Source organism: Nycticebus coucang, chromosome 2, assembly GCF_027406575.1.
Source record: "Nycticebus coucang isolate mNycCou1 chromosome 2, mNycCou1.pri, whole genome shotgun sequence".
Lineage (NCBI taxonomy): Eukaryota > Metazoa > Chordata > Mammalia > Primates > Lorisidae > Nycticebus > Nycticebus coucang.
In genome coordinates this window covers 96834622-96848622 of record NC_069781.1, presented here as the reverse complement: position 1 = coordinate 96848622, position 14001 = coordinate 96834622, and the positions used below count along the sequence as shown (strand labels likewise).

General features: G+C 40.0%; 1 protein-coding gene across 10 annotated transcripts in view; it reads right to left on the bottom strand.

Moving 5' to 3' along the window:
* The window catches only part of NTRK2 (neurotrophic receptor tyrosine kinase 2), a 381718-nt gene that overhangs the window by 299318 nt on the left and 68399 nt on the right, over positions 1–14001 (bottom strand). For all 10 annotated transcript variants that reach the window (XR_008376955.1, XM_053576758.1, XM_053576767.1 and 7 more), the window contains 2 exons: positions 13458–13590; positions 10090–10395 (listed from right to left, as the gene is read on the bottom strand). Coding sequence is in view for 9 of the 10 variants with exons in the window: in XM_053576758.1 (XP_053432733.1) it covers positions 10090–10395; positions 13458–13590 (439 nt within the window). In the remaining variant the exon portion in view is untranslated. The remainder of the gene's footprint in view (positions 1–10089; positions 10396–13457; positions 13591–14001) is intronic.

Sequence of the window (14001 nt, the reverse complement as noted above, 5' to 3'; positions counted from 1 at the left end):
ATAAAAACACCATAATCATTTTTAAGTGTACAGTTCAATAACGTTATGTTTAGTTACATGTTATGCAACAGATTTTTACAACTTTTTCTAGACATTTTAATTTTACAATTGAATATGTATTTTATTTTTATTTATTTATTTTTTTATTGTTAAATCATAGCTGTGTACATTAGTGCAATCAAGGGGTACAATGTGCTGGTTTCATACAATCTGAAATATTCTCATCAAACTGTTCAACATAGCCTTCATGGCATTTCTTAGTTATTATATGTAGATATTTGTATTCTGCCTTTAGTAAGTTTCGTCTGTACCGTTCTAAGATGCACCATAGGTGTGGCCCCACCCATTACCCTCCCTCCACCAAAACCTCCCCCCTCCCTTCCCCTTCCTTGGTCCTTTCCCCATAGTCTTGCGCTATAGTTGGGATATAGCCTTAATGTGAAAGCTATAAATTAGCTTCATAGTAGGGCTGAGTACATTGGATACTTTTTCTTCCATTCTGAGATACTTTGCTAAGAAGAATATGTTCCAGCTTCATCCATGTAAACATGAAAAAGGTAAAGTCTCCATCTTTCTTTAAGGCTACATAATATTCCATGGTATACATGTACCACTATTTGCTAGTCCATTCATGGGTTGATGGGCACTTGGGCTTCTTCCATGACTAATTATGAATTGGGCTGCAATAAACATTCTGGTACAGATGTCTTTGTTATATTCTGATTTTTGGTCTTCTGGGTATAAACCTAGTAAAGGAATTATAGGATCAAATGGCAGGTCTATTTTTAGGTCCCTAAGTATTCTCCAAACATCCTTCCAGAAGGAACGTATTAGTGTGCATTCCCACCAGCAGTGTAGAAGCGTGCCCTTTCCTCCACATCCATGCCAACATCTCTGGTTGTGGGATTTTGTTATGTGGGCTACTCTTACTGGGGTTAGGTGATATCTCAAAGTAGTTTTAATTTGCATTTCTCTGATGATTAAGGATGATGAGCTTTTTTTCATGTGTTCGTAGATCATGTGTCTGTCTTCTTTAGAGAAGTTTCTCTTCAAGTCCCTTGTCGACCCTGAGATGGGATCACGTGTTCTTTTCTTGCTAATAGGTTTGAGTTCTCTGTGGATTCTAGTTATTAAACCTTTAACAGAGGTATAACCTGCAAATATTTTCTCCCATTCTGAGAGCTGTCTGCTTGCTTTACTTACTATGTTCTTGGCTGTGCAGAAGCTTTTTAGTTTGATCAGGTCCCAGTAATGTATTTTCGATACTGCTTCAATTGCCTGGGGAGTCCTCCTCATAAAATATTCACCCAGGCCGATTCCTTCAAGAGTTTTCCCTGCACTTTCTTCAAGTATTTTTATAGTTTCATGTCTTAAGTTTAAATCATTTATCCAGTGAGAGTCTATCTTAGTTAATGGTGAAAGGTGTGGGTCCAGTGAATATTGATGCAAAAATACTCAATAAGATCCTAACGAACAGAATCCAAAAACACATCAAAAAAATTATACGCCATGAATTTATCCCAGGGTCTCAAGGCTGGTTCAATATACGTAAATCTATAAATGTAATTCAGCACATAAACAAACTAAAAAATAAAGACCATATGATTCTCTCAATTGATGCAGAAAAAGCTTTTGATAATATCCAGCATCCCTTCATGATTAGAACACTTAAGAAAATTGGTATAGAAGGGACATTTCTTAAACTAACAGAGGCCATCTACAGCCAACCCACAGCCAATATCGTATTGAATGGAGTTAATTGAAATCATTTCCACTTAGATCAGGAACCAGGCAAGGTCGCCCATTGTCTCCATTGCTCTTTAACATTGTAATGGAAGTTTTAGCCATTGCAATTCGGGAAGAAAAGGTGATCAAGGGTATCCACATAGGGTCAGAAGAGAGCAAACTTTCACTCTTTGCAGATGATATGATCATATATCTGGAAAACACTAGGGATTCTACTACAAAACTTTTAGAAGTGATCAAGGAATACAGCAATGTCTCAGTCTACAAAATCAACACCCATGAATCTGTAGCCTTTATATATACCAACAATAACCAAGCCGAACAAACAGTCAAGGACTCTATTCCTTTCACAGTAGTGGCAAAGAAGATGAAATATTTGGGAGTATACTTAACAAAGGACGTGAAAGATCTCTACAAGGAGAACTATGAAACTTAAGAAAAGAAATAGCTGAAGATGTTAACAAATGGAAAAACATACCATGCTCATAGCCGGGAAGAATCAACATTGTTAGAATGTCTATACTACCCAAAGCAATATATAATTTTAATGCAATTCCTATTAAAGCTTTATGTTTTCTTAATGCGTAAGATTCGGAGCATAGTCCTCTCTCTACATTCTTTGGCCTAACTACACCAAATCTAAATCCGCCATTGTGGGGCGATTCTAAGCACTGCAGAGAGCTCTCGTTCATGCAGACGTCATGAAACTTTGGCTAAAACAGCAGGAAAGTTGTAGCTGTGGGAAAAGCTCTTCCAATATTTATAGTTTGTTCCTGACGTGCATTTCGCACAAGCGCTCCTGAATTAGGAAGCATAAGTCACTAACTCCCACTGCTTGTGTGAATGAGCATTCTTGAGCTGTGACATTCTTCCTGAATGAGTGGGCCACAGAGACACTCTTTATGCTCTGCCTAAAGAATGGTAAGCTTTTAAAACAAGGGTATTTTATCATCCAATGCTCTGGCTAGGTTTGCTCCAAGCCTAAAGCATTAAATCACTTGGGAAATGACTTTGATAAGAGAATCTGTTGTGAATCAACGTGTTTATAGAAATAATCTGACGGACCTTCAAAATTCATGGAACTTGTGCTATCTGATCAGAAGATGCTAACATGGGCTCTAGGTTCCTTCCTCATAATAAATCGTAAGTAATCTCGCCGCCATTAATTCCTGCTTCAAAGTCTGCTTAAAAAGAAGCCCTCATCACTTCTACTCACCACTCAGCTTCCACACTCACTTTCCTGTTCATGAAAGGTCTTCGCTATATGTAGGATTGAATTCCAATGACAGCCACATAGTGGATCAATTTCACCTTGCACAAGTCTTTATTTTTGACCTGTAAGCTAAATAGGATACGTGAAAATCTTTGGCGAATCCTCAGATAACCCTCTCCTTGGTACGTATGTCCTTGCAACTGCTCTCTACTTTTTATTTCCTCTCTCAAGGCTTCTTAAGCCACATATTGAATTCATCCTACTTCTTGCCAAACTCAATTAGAGGACATCTCTGTACACCATCTATTTTATTATCGTATAACTATGTGATGTCCTCATAGAGCATCAGCTTGATGGATGCTGAGCCAGTTCTGCCAGTGGCTCCCCCAGGTCCTGTGGGGCATCCTCAGGACTCAAAGTGTGGTCCAGGACCAGTAACATCCCTATGATTGGGGCTCCTGCTAGAAATGCATCATCTCAGGCCCTCTTCTGGATCCACTGAATCATAGTCTGCATTTTAAGAGTTTCCAGGAGTTTTGTATTACATTAAAGTTTGGAAGCCCTGATTTACAACTACTAATAAGTTTTACCAGAGTCAAAAAATCCCAATGGGCATGGAGGATGACAATTTTTCAGTGAAACATAAAAGTAAAAGCTATATTATCAAATATTGAGGCAGGGTATCTCTGACCGTGTGGCAAAAAAAGGGGGAAAGAGCAGGAGATTGGTTTTGTTCCCAACTCTGGGCCCCATTCCAAATGAGGAGGAGGAAGAGAAAGAGCTTAGACAGCAAAGAGACATTTACCCACCTTCTCTAGAACCAAACCTTGACTTCGTCTTCTCCTTAAGTGGCTGAGTCTAGAAAGCTCACAAAGTGATATAGCAGAGTCCCAAGGTCCATTTTCTGAGCAAACCCAAGCATCCAAAAAAGAGGGCATAGCTAGTCTGAGATAAAGCATTTCTGAGTGTAGAGTTTCTCCCTCCCTAATGGCTACAAAGTATAAATATGAAGGGAAGTGAGGAGCTGCACCTCCTTTCTGGTAGTCTCCAAGTCTGTCTAGGAAGACAGCAATGCTGAGCACCTGCCAACTGTGTCAGGCCCTGCACTGGGCACCGCAGAGATGCTCAGCTTCACCATCTAAGTAGGTGCTAGATCCCTTCATTTTATAGAGAAGGAAAGTCGCACTACATACTCCAGGTGTGAAGAAAATTACTCAAAGCCACACAGGTTGTGGGGGATGGAACTCAGATTTGCAATTAAATCAGAGTAGATTCCAAAATCCAAATCTTTCCCACTACATCAAAACTTCCCTTCAAATAATGTGGAGAGTGGGGACCAGCTGTGTGTAAGATTCCAAGTTCAAACATCAGCTCTGAATGAGTCATTTGGACTGAGAGCAAGCGGGAGTTTATCTCATTAAAAAGTAAAATCTTAGCAATTCCACCTATTCCATGTAACAGTCTCTGTTCAGCGGCTTCTGCAGAAAAGAAAACATTCAAAGGGGTGCCTTTATTCTTCATTTTCTGTGATTTCTGCATATCTTCAGCTAGGTCCTGCCTAGCACCAGGCCAGGGATACCTCCGGGAATTGGAAGCTGGCTGATGCCTTTAAGCCAGGCTGAAGGCAAACTTGAAATAGGAGCAAAGGACAGGAATGAAAAGCCAAGTGCTTCTCCACCTTTCATCATTTTATCAGTAGTCAGGATATTCTTTACAAGGGGAGGGGCTGGGCTTTACTGCTCAGCCCTGTACCTCACTCCTGTCCCCTTCCTACAAAGTAGGGTCCATGTAGTCTGGAGCTTTGTAACTCACTATAAGGGACAGCCCAGCACCCTGTGTTTCTCCTACATTCAGAGAGAGCTGACACATTTTTCAACATCCTCAGATTCTAGCATAACAGGATGTTAAATGAGACTCTTCCTGTCTTGGTAACTGACACCAAAGTGAATGGGAGGCAGAGGTGGGATTCATGAAAGAACTGGCTGCGAACTGGACCTGTGTCCTTCAAAATACCTGATTCACCTTGAGACTTTATGAGGTCCCCAGGAGGAGAGAGCAAGGAAGGACTTAGAAGGAATCCCACCAAGGGGATTTGATGGAGCCACTCTGAGAGCTTGAGCTGTGTTCCCTACAGGAGGAAGGCTCAGAGGACAAAGCCTGACTGGCACGTGACTCGACCTTACACCCGGAGGACAAAGGATCATGAGTGCTCCCTATGGAACAGGTGAGTATATGTTGGGAGTCTTAGGTCCTGTTAACAGGGCCTCTTTGGGGGCAGAGGGACCCCCCAACAACACAAAGCTCCTTCCTGGAGGAAGAAGTTGTTTCCACCAGCCCCAGTAGAGGTACATTTGTTCTCGTCATGAGAACAGCAGAGAGAGGAATCTGCAAGAACTCACAAAGGTGTCCAGGAAAGACAGTTCAAGCATCAGCATTGAACATTCCCATGTCCCAGGAGCATAAAACCATTAGCAAGCAAACTTCCCTGACACTGCTCAACTCCATTCCCCCACCCGAGCAGCAGAGGGGCTGAAACCTCGGCAAATTCCAGCCCCCAGCCCATTCTGCCAATCTGAACTTGGTCAGGAGGTCAAGTCCAGAGTTTCAATTTCTAGCTCAGATGGGCCATACTATTTCTCAGTTGAGCTTCTGACTGAAGTCTCAAACGACCAAAAGATTGTTACTCAGTCATGAGCAAAAAAATTTTACATGGCTGAGTTTTCCTCTAAGGCAGTGAGGCTCATCTTGATTACTCATTGGAAACACTGGGAAATCTTAAAAACAAGAACTGCCAAAGCCTAAATAAATCTTATCTGGGAGCCACTGAATCAGACTTGCTAACGGCAGGTACCAGAATGTATATTAAAAATGTAATCAAATAAAATAATAATGAAAAATCTCCAGTTGATTCTAATGTGCAAAGCTACTTCTCTGGGAGCCCAGGAAGACGACTGTGAGTGAGTCCATTGTAAAGGAACAATGGAAAAGAAAAATAAAACAAGACTACTGCAGTTTGATTGTCACAAGTTAGGCTTTGCAGTGTGCTGGAAAGATGGACACTGCAGTTCTCTAGATTTCATTCTGATGAAAGTTGCTTTAAACAGAACTCCAATCTAACCAATATGAGTTAAGTTCTTAAATGTGGGATCCAAAATGATCAATTTAAGGTCTGAGTCTGGGAAAGTCTTTTCTCCCTTTCTCAGCTACTGGCCAGGTTTCCAGAGATCAACAGAAGGGGAAGGCATTGACTTGGTGTCTGGGGTCCTGCTGACATCTAAAGATCTGATAGCACCTGTCTTTCCACATTAGTGCCCTCAATGGGGCAACAGTGGAGTCTGCAGGGCACCAGCTCTCTCAGAAAACATCACACAGGGATCTTGGTTCACTGGATCTCTCTCCTTTAATCCCTGCCTCCCATCCTCACACCTTATGAAAGGCACTGCCCTGGCCTGGGCTGATGCTGGATCAAGCTCAGCCTTCCTCCAAGTGGAAAGCAGACGTCTGCCAAACTGTCCCAATGTTCACATGAGGCAGCAAAGGTTATCAGGAGTCATTATGTCTGATCAGTCCATCCTCTTCTATCCTCACCAGTTTTTGCTTTAGAGACTTCTAGTTTACTGTTTATTATTCACGCTTCCATTTCTTTCAATGTTCTTCATTCTCTGTTTTCAAAAATGAATTCCTAAGGCAAGTGGCCATCCCATGAAAATCTTGGTTATAAGCTGAGCTCTCTAAGGGACCCCAGAGCTGCCACATTGATTCTTCTGGCTGTGTGTGAAAAGGCAACCAGCGTCAGGGAGAGCCCAGGCTGCCTGCTTCCTTGTAAGCCAGGACAGGAAACTTGCAATGTAAAAAAAAAATGGAGGATCTCACCAAAACAACTGGAAATTTTTAGCAAAAATATTTGTGAGAGTCAAACTTCTTCATCAATTACTACATGATGACAGCAGAAATATTGCTGGAATATAAGGCCAAAGTTGTTCTTAACATGCAATGTACCTGTAGGCCAGCATTTTTTTCTTCTTCTTATTTTACTATTTATTTATTTTCCTTTAGTTTTAAAGGCAGACAAGAGAGAAAAAAAGGGATTCTAAGAAAGGTCATTATCTGCATGCTATGGCTGTGAATCTCACAAATACCCACAAAGATCCTCCCTCCAAGCCAAGTGAGACCAACACCGACTTGGTCACACTGGTTTATGGCCCAGTAGGATGATTTACATCTGCCTTCACCCTGGGCCAAGTCTCCTTCATTTCCACTTTCATTTATTATTCCTTACATGGATGGTATTTGAGTAAATAGTCAAAGGAAAAAAAATCCTTCTTTTCTAAAGGCAACTGTGTACTTTAAAGACAATAAAAATGAATAAATGAACAAGAAGAGAAAAAGAGAGGAAAAATCCATCTCTATAAAATTTAGTTTAATTTTTATTTTATATAAAAATAAATTATGCCTTTAAAAGGGAATATGAGAGACTCCAAGTTATTCTTAAACCAGATAATTTTTTCACATCACTAAGTTAAAATGAACAGAGACATCAATAAAAATGAGGACGCGTGGATAATAGGAGTTCAGCTCTACTAAACATTAGTGCTGTATAGAAATGTTCAAAAGAAAAAATCAAAATCAAAAACTCAAAATCCTACCTAAAACAGAAGCTACTGGTTTTACGCTAACAGTAAGTACTGTGCATATATCAAAGGACACAGATCATCTCTGATAGCTTTTAAACTCCAGTCCTGATTGTTTCAAAGGGCCATGGGTGAAGTGCAAATAAAGGGTAAAGCTCAGTTATTAGAAATGTACCCTTATTAGTGGATTAGTTGTGACAAATGTACTAATAGTAAGGTAAGATGTTAACAGTGGGGGTGGGGCAATATCTGGGAACTCTCTGTACTACCTTTGCAATGTCTCTGCAAATCTAAAATTATTCATAAATAAAAAGTTTATTTAATAACAAACAGCCATTGTCCCAAATCAGTCTCCAGATTTAACCATGAAGCTATTATTCCCTCAAACATGCAGGAGGAAACACAGTAACCTAAAGACTTACAACAGGAACTGGAGCCAAGTAACTGCATAAGAAGCAGGTCTCCTATGCAGCAAGGGCTTCTAAACTCCCAATTAAGAGGAAGATTTAATGCAAAAGACAACAGCAGCCAGAGGTGTCTGGGTATTGCATCCAAACATTGCTTGTTTTATGCACTCCTAAATGGCTGTTTGTAAATCAAGCTTACATAATTCAAATCACATTTTGGACACGCTAAGGAAGCCTGAGCCTTTAAAAAGATGTTTAGCAAATACCAGGATATCAGAACTTATTATGTAACAAAGGTACAACATTCTCAATGACTATGTGGCAGAGATGACTTTGCATGGGTTGCCTTTGCAGTGCACCCTGTGAGCCACACAGTTACATGTTGCCCAAGCAGCCCCTGTCCCACAGGTCCCAGGTTTCTATTTTCCCTTCTCTCTATCAAATTATCTTTGACTAACTCAGAGCTATTACTGTCAGGGACTCATGAGCAGGTCCTAACATCCAAATACCATAATTAGCCTCCATAATGATAGCAAGCATTTGGACAAGATCGAGCAAATAAGAATATATCCAAATGACCAAAAATCACTTGGCAAAAAGATATTTGCACCAGATTGTTCATTGCAGCTCAATTCGTAATAACCAAGTCATGGAAGAAGCCCAAGTGCCCATCAACCCATGAATGGATTAATAAATTGTGGAATATGTATACCATGGAATACTATGCAGCCTTTAAAAAGATGGAGCCTTTACCTCTTTTATGTTTACATGGAGGGACCTGAAACATATTGTCCTGAGTAAAGTATCTCAAGAATGGAGGGAAAAGTATCCAATGTACTCAGTACTTCTACGAAACCAACTTATATTTACTTACACTTTCTTATGAAAGATAGAACACAACTATAGCCCAGGATGAAGGAGAGAAATGGAGTGGGAAGGGAGGGGAGGTGAGGAGGCTTGATAGAGGGAGGATAAATGGCGGGACCACACCTATGGAGCACATTGCAAGGGTACAAGTCAAATCTGTCAAGTGTAGAATATAAATGTCTTAACACAATAATCAAGTAAATGAGGCAAAAGCTATGTTGATTGGTTTGATGTAACCATGTCACACTGTATAAAAAACAACACATTGTACCCCACATGTACATAAATGTATTCATGATCTATGTCTATATTACTTTAAAAAAATAAAATATAATGTTTGATCTTTAGCAAGTTACTTAACTTCTTTGAATACATTATATATTCAATAAAATGAGGATAATAGCCAAAAAATAAAATATTCCCCTGAAGGACATTATCAAAAGCCAAGGAGAGCACAGTGACTGTTAGCTCACAGTGACACTCTGTTGGTGGCCACAGATTAGACCTCTGATGCTAGTGATCCTTCCCCAGTCCAAACTGTAAATAGGTAGTATTATCACTCCCAGAAAATCATATTAGGATAAGACAATGGCTCAATTCAGTCAACCCAGGTAAGCAAAATAGTCTAGAATACCAGTTTCCTGTCTATGGATAAGAAAGCGGGATTCTCCATTCCAATGGATAAGGGTCTAGAAATTAAAACCTAAATATTGCATAAGCCAGCCAAACACAGTTCATTTGCTCATGATTTTGCATGAGTGTTGTCATTGTGGGTACAAAATCTCACTAGATACTTGTGATGATGATGATGATCCTTCACTCATGAAATACTGAAGCACTCTACAGTAATTAATCCTATAGACAGCAGATTACTATCCAAAATTATTCACTCCCTCTTGACCTCCTTAGAAGAAGTACAATTCTCTGCCCCTTGATTTGGCTTTGGCCTAATGACTTGCTTTACTGGCCAATGTCATATGGGCTGAAGAGACACATCACCAGCCTAAGAAGCCTCCAGTTGTCCTGTTTCATTCTGTGCTTGCATGAGAAGCAGGTCTCCTATGCAGCTGGTGCTTCTTCACCTTCCATCCAAGAATAAATAAATAAGGAACAAATCCACTCCAGGTGACCTACAGACCCCTGAGCAAGACTATCTAACAGAGCTTTAAGACAACAGCCGATTACTAGACCCTCTCCCTCCGTGCAAAAAGCCTCAGGTACTCACCATCATCAATTCCAGGCCAGCCCATGAAGTGAGCAGAAATCTGTTTCTCATCCTTCCCATACTCATTCTTGGCTATTAGAGTGTAGTCCCCATTGTTCATGTGAGTAGGATTATCCAGCTGGAGGCAGCCATGGTATTCCGTGTGATTGGTAACATGTATTTTAGTACAGATGTATTTGGACTCATTCAATATTGCCCCATTATAGAACCACTGAAGCGCTGGTTTGGGGTTGCCTTTCACAGTGAATGGAATGCACCAGTGGTGGTCTGAGGTTGGAGATTCGAGAAATGTGATAGTTGGTGCAACTAAATTGAAAAAGAGAGAGTTAATAGCATCAGAAAGCTCAGAATACTCACCATCTCCAGATTTCTGGGTTATTGACAGGGGATTTTATTCAAACATTGTTTGGTTTAAGAAAATACGTGACCAGCAAGTCTGGAATCCATCAATATTCTGTATCATCATCAAGGTAGATTTAACTCCCTACAGAGAGCTTCAGAAAGACTCTTTTTCTGCTCTACTGAAGACCCATGCTTCACAGTCATTTTTCAAATCTGTTCAGTGTAAACAAGAACCAGCTCCAAACAGGTCCAGGGGATTTCCTACAGTGGAAAGGGTTCATTTGAAGTTGACTTTGGCTTCAAATATATCTATCTTTGATATGATGTAGATTCATCAAAAATAAAATGAAGGACACTATTTTTATAGTACTTCTTCCCTCAATAATACAAATAACAAAAATGACTTTAGAAATTTTACATGAAGCCTTGATCTTACATAACTTTTCTAAAGCAAATCAAACTTATCAATACAATGAATGTCCCTGCTGCTAATTATTAGAAAGCATGATAAACTAATTTTTTTTTTCTTTTTTTAACTGATTGTCAGTTGAAAATACTCTAAGCATCACAGTTCATTACTATATGGTCCCTTTTGCTATGATACTAGATGTCAATTTTTTGATCCTTTAAATGTCTGGGGTCCAATACAGACTAGAAATTACTCCCAACTTCAAGTACAAATAACACACTCTATGCTTTGGGGAAATAAACATCAAGTACTATCTTTTAACCGAGTACTTATCCTGAATGAAAGCATTTTAAATCCCTCATCACTGTTTGTCTAAATGTGGCCTCATTTTGATAATTATAAAATCAAAGACTGGAAAAGGTCTTTGAGATCTAATAGCATCATTTTTCAGATAAAGAAACCAAACTTTGATAAGGTTAAGTGAGTTGTTCAAGATTACTGAGTGAGACATATCTGGAGCAAGAGCCCTGGGTGGGGTTTAATGCAGAAGCCCTTCCTTCCCTTCTTCTCCTTGATTATATAGGTTCATCACATACAAGGAGTAAAAACTGTACAGCATCGTCTCCTGGGAACACAGTCTGAATAGGGTCTCTACAGCGGTTAGCTTGGTTGTTAGTAACCTTTATTGCTTATTCCTTTCACTCTTTTTTTTTTTTGGAGAGAGTTGATTGCCCAGGCTAGAGGGCCATGGTGTCAGCCTAGCTCACAACAACCTCAAACTCCTAGGTTCAAGCAATCCTCCGACCTCAGCCTCCCAAGTAGCTGGGACTACAGGTTCCCACCACTATGCCCGGCTAATTTTTCTATTTTTAGTAGAGACAGTGGCTCGCTTTTGCTGAGGCTGGTCTCAGACTCCTAAACTCAAGCAATCCACCCACTTAGCCTCCCAGAGTGCTAGGATTACAGGCGTGAGCCACTGCGCCCACCCTATTCCTTCTATCCTTTACCTACACTTTGACAGATAAGAACAATTCTTCAGGCCAGGAGCAGTTTACATATTTATAATTTAGGGGGATTCTGCATCTGTTATACAAAACAAGGTGCATGTCTGTTTAGAGGAGCCCACTAGAAGATATGCATTAAGAACCAGTGGGGCAGGCGGCGCCTGTGGCTCAGTCAGTGGGGCGCCGGCCCCAATATGCCGAGGGTGGCGGGTTCAAACCCGGCCCCGGCCAAACTGCAACCAAAAAATAGCCGGGCATTGTGGCAGGTGCCTGTAGTCCCAGCTACTCGGGAGGCTGAGGCAGGAGAATCACTTAAGCCCCAGGAGTTGGAGGTTGCTGGGAGCTGTGTGAGGCCACGGCACTCTACCGAGGGCCATAAAGTGAGACTCTGTCTCTAAAAAAAAAAAAAGAACCAGTGGGGCAGAGGCCACACTTACCTTCCTCCCACCAGCCCAGGCCCCCATGCCCAGGGCCTACTTATTCCTTCCACCATGCTCAAATGAGTTTGGGGTGAGGTGATGATTGGAGGACATAAAATTGGAAGTGGTTGCATATGTGTGGGGATAATACTGACTTCAGGCTTCCAGGTGGGTCAAAATAGTGAGAAATTATGAATCCAGTACCCATGGGACACAGTGCTGGTATTAACAGTGACAGAGGATTACACTTGGTGATGCCAATCATTCATCCAACAATCACACACTTGAATTTGTGCTACGAATGAGTGTTAGCCAGTGTGTGGCTATGGGTCTACATGTGTTAAGTTTGGACAAATGCTTACACACATGCCAATTCACGTTTTTCTCATCCAAATCCTAATCCAAACAGGGTAAAACCTCATTAATTTGTACTGTGCCAGCCCAGAATTTGCTACTGATTCTTCAATGATTTGAAGTGTCTATATGGTTTTTACTAAATATACATTCACTCGGAATGCCACCATTAAGGTATAGGTTGTATTATTTCATTTAATAATGAAAAAAAATGTTCTTAAGGTATAGGTTGTATTATTTCATTTAATAATGAAAAAAGTTCTTATGCTTAATGAAGAAGAAGCATTAATATCTTTTATCTTAGTTTAAATGTATACAAAAATTTAAAACAATAATTCCAGTTTTCTGCAGATGACGGTAATTTTCGATAATTTAAATAGGGCATCTCCTACCTCCTCACAGAAACTTAATATCAACTAACTAACGAGGTTTTATTGTGTTTGTAAACAGCCAGAAAATATTTTGGGTAGCATAACCTTAAAACAGCATATTGCTTTTATAAAGGAAAATATTTTAGAAGCTGACTTATGAGAATTTAAGCTAAAACATTAAAAAGAGGGAGCAAGCAGCTCACAGTATCGTCTGTCAGAAAAAAAGACAGGAAGGCACAAATGACCAGCTCAAGATCAAAAAAGAAGCTTAAAAGAAAGGTAAGGCATGAGCAAGAGATATTAAGTAGCAATCAAACAGACGAAAGATTGATTCTTAATTACACATTCATGAAACACTACATACATTTTTTTAACAAACTAAAACAACCCCCAGAGAGCCCTAGCACCAAATGTAGGCATGTCCGCAGTCACTGGCTTAGTAAAAACACACGCTGGTATGATTACGTACAATGCACAGTGAGGTTCACAGAATCCTGATCTTCTCCTACAAGATTTTCTGCCACACAAGAGATTTGCTTTCCACTGTCATCAGATGAAATGTTAGTTATCCTTAAGGAGCCCTGTGTGTTGATTGTTTCATTCTAAAAATGAATTAACAGACAACAATAATGTTGATTAGGATTGATTCCGAAGTGACAAAATTTGGCATTGCTTCTCCTAACTAGAGAAAAAAATATACATTAGAAAAGCTTCTCTGTATCGATGGGCACTTGGGCTTCTTCCATGACTTAGCAATTATGAATTGGGCTGCAATAAATATTCTGGTACATATATCTTTGTTATAGTGTGATTTTTGGTCTTCTGGATATATACCCAGTACAGGAATTGTAGGATCGAATGGCAGGTCTATTTTTAAATCTCAAAGTGTTTTCCAAACATCCTTCCAAAAGAAACATATTAGTTTGCATCCCCACCAGCAATGTAGAAGTGTTCCCTTAACTAAGAAAATGCCGGGAAGGCTATGTTAACCAGTTTGACAAAAACATTTTAAA